Source organism: Brachyhypopomus gauderio, unplaced genomic scaffold, assembly GCF_052324685.1.
Source record: "Brachyhypopomus gauderio isolate BG-103 unplaced genomic scaffold, BGAUD_0.2 sc70, whole genome shotgun sequence".
NCBI lineage: Eukaryota > Metazoa > Chordata > Actinopteri > Gymnotiformes > Hypopomidae > Brachyhypopomus > Brachyhypopomus gauderio.
Window position 1 is genome coordinate 635,001 of NW_027506891.1, and position 10,000 is coordinate 645,000.

The following is a 10,000-nucleotide window of genomic DNA, read 5'->3' on the forward strand; positions in this document are numbered from 1 at the left end:
AGGATGAGTTTTAAGCCTTGCAAATCACGATCCATGGTGCTGAAGAAGGGGAAGGTGACTGACAAGTTCCGCTTTTCCATCTCAGGAACTGTCACCCCAATGATCACAGAACAACCCGTGAAGAGCTTGGGCAAGCTCTTCGACTCCACCCTGAAGGACTCAGCAGCCATCCAGAAGGCCAGCTTAGAACTTGGAACCTGGCTCACTAAGGTAGACAAGTCTGTCCTGCCTGGTAGATTTAAAGCCTGGACCTACCAGCATTCAATCCTGCAAGCTGTCTACGATGCCCTGCCCAGTCCAGCGAACCTCCATGTATGGGGGGAAAGTGAAACACCTTCCTGCCCACTGTGCTCTGGTAGAGGCTCTTCAAAACATCTCCTCAGCAGCTGCCCAAAGGCTCTGGCAGATGGTTGCTATCGTTGGGGCCATGACCAGGTGCTTAAGGCAGTCGCTCAGAGCGTAGCCTCAGTCATCAGCTGCAGCAAGAACCATCATGCTCCAAAGAAGGCAATCTGCTTTGTTAAAGCTGGAGAAAAACCCAGAGCAAACCAACATGCAACATCAGGCCTACTCCACACAGCGTCTGACTGGCAACTGCAGGTAGACATGGGTAAGCAGCTGATGTTCCCCCAGCACATTGGAACATCTCTCCACCCAGATATAATCATGACCTCTCAGTCTTCAAAACACCTGATCATACTGGAGCTGACAGTGGGAAGAAAACATGGAGGAAGCCAATGAGAGGAAGTCAAAGTCAAATTTATTTTTTATATAGCGCTTTTCACAATTTTCACATGTTGCCACAAAGCAGCTTTACAATCGTATGGGTCCAGATCCCTAATGAGCAAGCCAAAGGCGACAGTGGCAAGGAAAAACTCCCTATGTTGGAGGGGATTTGGAAGAAACCACAGGAGGACCAAGACTCAAAAGGGAACCCATCCTCCATTGGGCGGCCCGTTAGCACAAGTCTGTGGTGCGCAGGATGGTTCTACGGTTATAGTTAAGATTCTAGTTTCCCCGCCAAGTAGTCACAGTCCCTTCAGTGCAGGTGGTGGGCCTCAGGTAGGAGCTAGCATCAGCACGTCCTCTTGTGGCAATGGCACATCCAACCCCGGCATCAGTACATCCACCGGCAAGCCAGACCATCTCCCAGGTGCTTGTAGGTGCCTGTATCCAACCGTCTTGGGTAGAAGCATGCAAAAAGATAGACAATACAAACTGAGTGGACATCAATTTAAACCACCATTGTTTTAAATGTACATAGCTCACGTGCCAGTGAGAGGAAGAGGGTGAAGTACCAGGAACTGGTGGAGGAGTGCAGGGAGCGCGGCTGGACGCTATACGATTTGCAGGGTGGAATCTGTGCAAGGTCCTCAGCAGCCTTGGCATCGTAGGAGCCGCAAAGAAGACGACCATCAAGTCCACAAGTGAAGCCGCCCAAAAGGCCACCAGGTGGCGTTGGATGAAGAGGGCAGATCCGTGAGCTGCTACTGGGACGCAAGTCGGGACTCGGCTGGGTCTCCTGGGTAAGGGTGCATGATGTTGCAAGACCCGAAACACCCGATGACCCCAGGATGACCCCAGGATACATCACTGATGTGTTCCAGTGCATCTACGAGGTGTTTGGTACTCAGGGCATCATCAGTGCTGCCTCATGAAGCTGGTTAAAAAAAAACCAAGCATCCCAAACTGTCCAGAAATGCTGGCTCTGAAGACCTTTACAATCTACATCCATCTATTAAGCAATCTATCTTGGTTTAGTACAACATAGTCAAGTGGTATTTCATAATTTTGATACCTTCAAAATACTGTTGATACCTTTTTCTAAAATGTAAAAAATATTAAATATAAATAAACTAGGTGTGTCCAAATTTTAGACTGGTAGTGTACATTCTCTCACTTATACTCACTCATACACACACACACACACACACACACACACACACCCTTACATTCTCTCACTTTTGCTCTCACTCTCTCTTACACACATACACACACTCACACTCTATATCACACACTTGCATACTCACACAAAACATCAAAAGGAGAGTTACCCAAATATTGAAATCCCTAATATTTAACCTACACTCCTTCACAACCTTTTCAATGATGCAGGCTGTGAATAATGCTTATGGATTACTAACCAATGCATGTTACAAGCAATTTGCGGTTATACCTGCTCTTCATGTGAGTTCTTTGCAGTAGCTGTTTTAAAATATGTTTAATGTGTGACGTGTGTGTGTGTGTGTGTGTGTGTGTGTTTGCAGTGTGTTTGTATCTTGTTTGAGCGCTTTGCCAATGAGGGCGGGGCTTGCTTGTTATCTGACTGTGATGCTGTAACGCTACTGGCTTACAGTGGTGCTGCTCTTCTTCTTTAACACTGCTTGCCCTTCCCATTGGATGACTGCTCTCTCTGGGCCCGCCCACACAGCCATCAGGCAATGTGTGGGTGACCCACGAGGAAATGGAGACCCTTGCAGCCCCCTCCAGAACGGTCAGTTGCCCCTGCACACTTTCCATTCCTCGATCCCTTCTGCTCCTTCAGAACATTCTTCCCATTTAAATGTCTTTCCATATCATTTCATATTCAGATACACACACTCTCTAGGTCTTACTTGTCCCAATCCTCATCTATGTATATACAATATTAGGTGACTGTGGGTCTACAACTCCACAGTCCTAAATTTATAATTTTTAATAACTGAGTAATTCAGTGGCTAAGTGAAGTACAAGACATTATAAATAACTTCATTTGCTGTAATAACTGTAACATTGGCTCTGACTGAGCCTCTGCTATCTCATGAAATCACAGAAAGTATGAACGAAAGAATAGTATGCATTCTTGTCCGGCGTCGGCCAGAAGTGGATTTGTGACAACAACTGTTGTAAAAAGCGCAATATAAAAAAATTTTGATTGATTGATTTGCTAAAGAAAAGTATGCTAAGGAATAGCACGCTAAAGAGTAGTATGCTAACAATAGACCCAAATTGATCTATTGTTCCTCCCAGTCATCCAGTCTAATTTAACCTGGAAGACTAAATCAATCACACTGTTTTTGGTTGTTCAGGTCCCCAAACACCAGTGTTCTCCAGTTTCTCATTGGTTCCACCTGCTTAAAGACTAGAAACATAAATAAATCTCACCTAAAGCATTTACAGTGATGGCACAATTGATCAGAAACATTAATGCATGCCTTGCCTGTATTTTCCATCCCAGTCTTTCAGTGAGCTCCAGGTCACATATATTTGGCCTGTCCCAACTCCCAAACACTGTGTGGGGATCTGGGGGTTGTGTGTGTGGTGATCTGGGGGTTGTGTGTGTGGTGATCTGGGCAGTGGTGGACAGTAACTAAGTAAATGTAATTCGTTACTGTACTTAAGTAACATTTCCATGTATCTGTACTTTACTCAAGTACTTTTATTTGGTAAGACTTTATACTTTTACTTCACTACATTTCAAAGCGAAAATTTGTACTTTTCACTTCGTTACATTTACAGAAACATCTCGTTCCTTTTTCATTTTTAAATCAACGTTTAATAAAATACCGAAAGGTAAAAGTGTACCATGTCACAGACTATAACCAATCAGCACTCAGTAAGAGATTAAGATTTGTACGCTAAATGGCTGAGGATCTGACATGGCTGCAACAGATGTCTTCCCCCAACACCCCTGGCCTTATTTAGCCGAAGTGTTTGTATTCCTCGAAAAGAAGAATTATTCGTATTCCTCCTCTGCATTCCGAAGAACACATCGCTGTCATCATTTATGAACTCGCTGTCAAACTTGAAAAAACACATCGAAGTAAGTTCACCATTAGATTAGTAGGTTTATATACCCCGGTTAATTATATCACATTGAAGTACACTACATTTAACAGATGCTTTTATCCAAAGCAATGTGCTAGTACCCGAATTGCAATCTGTGGAGATGCTAAGCGCCAGTTTAACACAGGAGACTCCCACATCAAACGTTAAAGCCGGGGACACATACACGCGAATTTGGCCAAGCGAAGCGAACTTCGCAATTTATTCATATGAGGGAGGCAAAGGCAAGTAAATATGAGCGAAGCAAAATTATTAAAATTATTATTAAAATTATTATTATCAGGGTTGGGGGGCGGGGCGGAGGCATGTGTGTAAAATGTTGGCGGGGGTGGCGGCGAGTGTAAATTGTTGGACACAAATTAAGGATTATGTCGCGATCGATGGCCAGTGGTTGGCGCCACAGCGAACTAGTAACTCATTGAATCATAGATGTAGATCAGAGGTAAATAAACTAGATTTTTTTTCAGTGTGAGAAATCGGATGTATGTGAAGTGTAGTGCGAGTGAAAACGGTCTCTGGTAAAGACAGTCAATGCGTGTGTCTCACGCTCATTGCGTGATAGTTGGCAACTCTGATTATTATTATATTAATTATTCGGCCAAGTTTAATATTATGAGTTCAGTTGGTAGGGCTGCACACAGTTCTAGTTCTAGGTGCTAGAGCTTCTAGCTTCCCTGTCCCGCCATGTGGTGGACAACGTAGAACCTCAGAAAAAGTCCCCCAAGCTAGGACTGAAGTGGCCAGTTCGAAATTATTGTTCTGTTTGGTGGTAAATTATGTTTTTATATAAAACTGTTTGTCCACTTGTCTACCTTTCTAGTGTGAATTATTAATATGGATAAAGTTTGGAGATGAATGTTGTGAGGATAATATAGGCTAGTTTTGTGTATTTTGTGTTTGCTAGGCAAATGTAAGGCACTGTTTCCTGTTCACCTTTTGATCGAGTAGGCCTAGGGGTTTTGATGTGACGCTAAGAAAAAAAAGGTTTTTACTTTTACTTTTAATACTTAAGTATTTTTGAAGGCAGATACTTTTGTACTTCTACTCAAGTAAAAAATTGAGGTGAATACTTTTACTTTTACTTGAGTAATATTCAATGCAAGGTAACTGTACTTTTACTCAAGTACATAATTGGTGTACTTCGTCCACCACTGGATCTGGGGGTTGTGTGTGTGGTGATCTGGGGGTTGGAGCAGAACTGGGGGTTGGAGCAGATTAGGAAGAAACCTCGGGAGGACCAAGACTCAAAAGGGAACCCATCCTCCATTGGGCGGCCCGTTAGCACAAGTCCCTGGTGCGCAGGATGGTTCTACAGATAATGTTTAAGGTCCTTGTTCCCCGGCCAAGTAGTCACAGTCCCTTCAGTGCAGATGGTGAGCCTCAGGTAGGAGCATCAGCACGTCCTCTTGCGGAAATGGCATATCTAACCCCGGCATCAGTACATCCACTGGCAAGCCAGACCATCTCCCAGGTGATTGTAGGTGCTTGCATGTAATTGTCTTGGGTAGAAGCATGCAAAAAGATGAGGGTTCAGAGATACAGAGAGGGGTTCGGAGGTGACCACTGGCATGGGGGCTCACTGAGACATTGCTTTCCAGTCAAGTCATTGTCACAACTAGAGTGATGCCATGATACAGCTGGATGATAGCATCAACATCTCAGATTACCAGAAATTCCCCACAACTTACAAGGGGAATATTAGCTGAAGGCTTGATTAAATAGGTGAGTCTTAAGTCTAGATTTAAAGATTGGAACTGTGTCAGAATCTCGGATTGGAGCTGGAAGGATATTCCATAATCAGAAGCCAGTTTAGTGCCGCGAGTGTGGGACTAATATGATCGAATTTTCTAGCCTTAGTTAGGACTCTAGCTGCAGCATTTTGTACAAGTTGTAGCTTCTTTATGTTTAGAGCATCCAATTAGAAGACTATTACAGTAGTCCAATCTCGACGAGACAAAAGCATGGACCAGCTTCTCTGCATCAGCTAATGAAATTAAATGTCTCAGCTTGGCGATATTATGTAAATGGAAAAAGGCAGCCTTAGTGACATTGCATATATGTGTGTCAAATCAAAGATCCGAATCAATAGTGACACCTAAGCTTTTTGCGGTAGATTTAGGTGTTACTGAAAAACCATCTAGGGTAAGGAGAATATCAGCCCAATTGCTTCTAGTAACTTTGTGCCCAAGAATCAGCACCTCAGTCTTAATGGAATTTAGTTGAAGAAAATTAGACGCCATCCAGTTTTTAATGTCCTGGACGCAGTTCTCAATCTTGCGAGCAGAAGTGAGATCATCCAGATTGGAAGATATATACAACTGAGTATCATCTGCATAGCAATGAAAGCTAATACCATGCCTACGAATGATAGTGCCCAGGGGTAGCATATATAATGAGAATAATATGGGGCCCAGTACAGATCCTTGTGGGACACCATACTTTGCCTTAGAATGCTCTGAGCATTCGTTATTTACTAGTACAAATTGGTAACGATCTGTCAGGTAGGACCTGAACCAGTAGAGTGCTTGACCTCTTATGCCAATGAGTGTCTCCAGCTTATTAAGTAGAATATTATGATCAATGGTGTCAAAAGCAGCACTGAGGTCTAGCAGTATGAGAAAAGAAATGTGTCCTTTATCAGAGGATACCAAGAGATCATTCAGTACTTTAGTCAGTGCCGTTTCAGTGCTGTGATGGGGTCTAAATCCAGACTGAAATAACTCAAAGACATGTTCTGTCTGTAAGAAGGAAGAGAGTTGTGAAGAAACTACTTTCTCTAAAAGTTTGGATATGAATGACTAGAAATTGATTATGATTAGAAATTGGCCTATAGTTTGACAGTTCCTGGGGGTTAAGACCAGGTATTTTAGTTAGAGGCTTGATGACTGTTGTTAAGTTTAAATGAACTGGGAATGTAGCCCAGGCTCAGAGAATAATTTATTATAGTAAGCAAAGGTTCAACATTGCTATGCAGTAACTCTTTAAGTAGATGGGTTGGTACAGCATCTAGTATGCATGTGGAGGACTTAGCAGATTCCACTAGTGAAATAAGCTCCTCACGACCAATAGGGGAGAAGGACTCTAACAGGGCATCAGAGATGACCAGACAGCTGTCAAGATACATTTGCATGTTGAAGAGAAGGCTTGATGTGCTCGATGAAACGCTCCAGGAGCTACAGGTGGATCAGTGTTAGTCAGACCCGGTAAAATATCAGTGAGCGCGGCTATGGTACTGGATGTTATAGTTTGTTTAATTTGGTAGCGGGATGGCCGATGAACACAGTCAGTTAAACACAACTCGTATGATATGAGGCTGTGGTCAGAAACAACCTCACTCTGAGGAAGAATTGCTAAACTGGATATGTCAATACCAAATGACAAGACCAAGTCTAAAGTATGACTACAGTTATGCGTAGGACCCACCACATTCTGAGTGATACCCATTGAATCAAGAATTGCTTGAAAAGTTGCTAAGAGTCACATAGATTTTCAAAATGGATGTTAAAATATATAATTTTTTTTTATAATATAAAAACCAACTATAATCACCTTATCGGCTGATAACACTACATGACACAGGAAGTCTGAAAACTCCTGCAAGAACTCAGAGTATGAACCAGGGGGGCGGTAAATAGTAATTAACATAAACGACTGCGACGCTTTGTTGGTTGTTAAATTTGAAACATTTGATACAGTGAGGATGAGATGTTCAAAAGAATTCAACTTGAAGCCGAATTTTTGAGACACCACCTCCTCAACCATTTGGACGGGGGTTATGAACAAAGGGAGAAGCTTAGTTTAGGGTCATATAGTCATCTGGTCAGGACCAGGTTTCCGTCAAACAAAGCATACATAGATTATGATCAGAAATTAACAAGCGATGCTTGAGAAAGTGTGTATGTGTAATATATATATATATATATATACACACACAGAGAGAGAGAGAGAGAGAGAGAGAGAGAGAGAGAGAGAGAGAGAGAGAGAGAGAGAGAACCTCATGAGGAATAATTATCTGCAAATACTGAAGTCAAACTTCAACACAGCCAGAAGGAATGTGGGGGTGTTTGGGTGTCCCAACAGGACAGAACACTGTGTGTTGCCAATGGCTTGGACAACAAAGAGAAAGAACTTGGGCAACAATCTGAGATTTGACCTGAATGTCAGAGAATGTGTGTTCGTTGAATTGAAACCCTGCGACCAAGCAGGGAGACCCCAAAACCTGCATTAAACCAGTTCCATCACAATGAAGGGGCAAAACCTTTATGTGCCTTAAAGCACTGTGCCTTAAAGCCTTAAAGCACTGTGTTAATTATGTCAGTTAATAGGTAATGCCAGCTAATGGTAATGACATGTATTTAGGCCTTTGGGCTGATGTCCTAAATGAATCCTGAAATGGATCCAATGACCTCTTGGCTTTTATGTTAACACTGAATAAAGGACACACCAGTTGGCCTAACAGTGTACAGCCATGGTAATATGAAATATGTGAGTTATGTGGATATGTGAAACATTGATTTTGAATGCTGAGCTGAGGTCTTTGCAGATCTTTACATATTCATGCATTTTTTATAAACCTGGAGCACAGTCACATTAAATTACAATGGAAAGTAAAATGTATTTGAATTAGGTCTGTGTTGAAAATGTCTGTGTGTTGCAACATCTGTTAACACTGTGCTTATTGTTGACATCGACTGATCACAGAAGTCTGAGTCAGAAGAAGGAAGTTGGTCTCAGGTAAGACTGATGGACAGGTGAGAGTTCATTCTGAGTTTGTTCCATTTACGATCAGGCTATTAGAGGGTGTTGTATATAGTTCTGTCACCTCTAGCATCCTAATCTGTATTTGTGAGAGATGATACATGCACTGAGAAGGTAGTAAACCTGCCTCATCATTTTTTTTTAAAAGAGCAGAAATAAGAGTTTTAGCAACAATTCTTTGCATAGATGTAAGAGCAACCAAACAAAGGTGAAGATCACAGCGTCGGTCTAATCACCCAGTGTCACGCAGCTCTTGGTTAAGCGCAATTTTATCTATACTTGTTTGTAGTTCACTCAACAAGCCAGCATTCGTATGCACATGCAGACATCAACGCTCATTTTAAAGGCTAATTATGAAGTCGTCCACCTGCATAAAGCCACATAATTGTTTGTTTCTGTGTCTGAACTGGCTCCGTGTGCATGTCTGCATCACAGACTCTGGCGTACGGGGACATGAATCACGAGTGGATCGGTAACGAGTGGCTGCCCAGTCTGGGCCTTCCTCAGTACCGCAGCTACTTCATGGAGTGCCTGGTGGATGCACGCATGCTGGACCACCTCACCAAGAAGGACCTGAGAGTCCACCTCAAAATGGTGGACAGCTTTCACAGGTACAGCACGAAAAACAGCTTCACAGCACACGTCAGAGTGGCAGGCGGAGCCTAAAAATGTGTTTGCACATTCATGGTCAAAACAATGCTGCACTAATAACATTGTGAAAGGAACATAGTGGTAGTCATCCACTTTATACAGATAATCATTACTACCATCCATGTAGATGTGCAGATGCACACTGCATGTTTATTTTGTGTTTTGTAAATATATGCATGTGTATTATAAAAAGGGCCCTGTTGAAACTCAGACCTCCCTGGGATTCTTGCTGACAAACAGAAAAAAGATACTCTGCTGTGAAATACGCCAACATGGATTCAAATGGCAGTTCTTTGTCTGCTGTTTAAACAGGACCAGCCTGCAGTACGGCATCATGTGTCTGAAGAAGCTAAATTACGACCGCAAGGAACTGGAGAGGAGACGTGAGAGTAGTCTGCATGAGATGAGAGGTGAGTGCAGTCTGTATGAGATGAGAGGTGAGTGCAGTCTGTATGAGATGAGAGGTGAGTACAGTCTGTGAGATGAGAGGTGAGTACAGTCTGTGAGATGAGAGGTGAGAGCAGTCTGTATGAGAGGTGAGAGCAGTCTGTATGAGATGAGAGCAGTCTGTATGAGATGCGAGGTGAGAGCAGTCTGCATGAGAGGAGATGTAAGAACAGTCTGCATGAGATGAGAGGTGAGTGCAGTCTGTATGAGATGAGAGGTGAGAGCAGTCTGCATGAGATGAGAGGTGAGAGCAGTCTGCATGAGATGAGAGGTGAGAGCAGTCTGTATGAGAGGAGAGGTGAGAGCAGTCTGCATGAGA

At 42.9% G+C, this 10,000-nt stretch overlaps 1 protein-coding gene across 12 annotated transcripts in view; it reads left to right on the forward strand.

The window, feature by feature from the left end:
• ppfia2 (PTPRF interacting protein alpha 2) overlaps nucleotides 1-10,000 on the forward strand; it is a 286,573-nt gene that overhangs the window by 267,451 nt on the left and 9,122 nt on the right. For 11 of the 12 annotated variants that reach the window (XM_076989764.1, XM_076989762.1, XM_076989765.1 and 8 more), the window contains 4 exons: nucleotides 2,432-2,494; nucleotides 8,527-8,559; nucleotides 9,019-9,194; nucleotides 9,547-9,644. In XM_076989764.1, the coding sequence (XP_076845879.1) occupies nucleotides 2,432-2,494; nucleotides 8,527-8,559; nucleotides 9,019-9,194; nucleotides 9,547-9,644 (370 nt within the window). The remainder of the gene's footprint in view (nucleotides 1-2,431; nucleotides 2,495-8,526; nucleotides 8,560-9,018; nucleotides 9,195-9,546; nucleotides 9,645-10,000) is intronic. The other variant, XM_076989766.1, reaches the window with a different exon arrangement.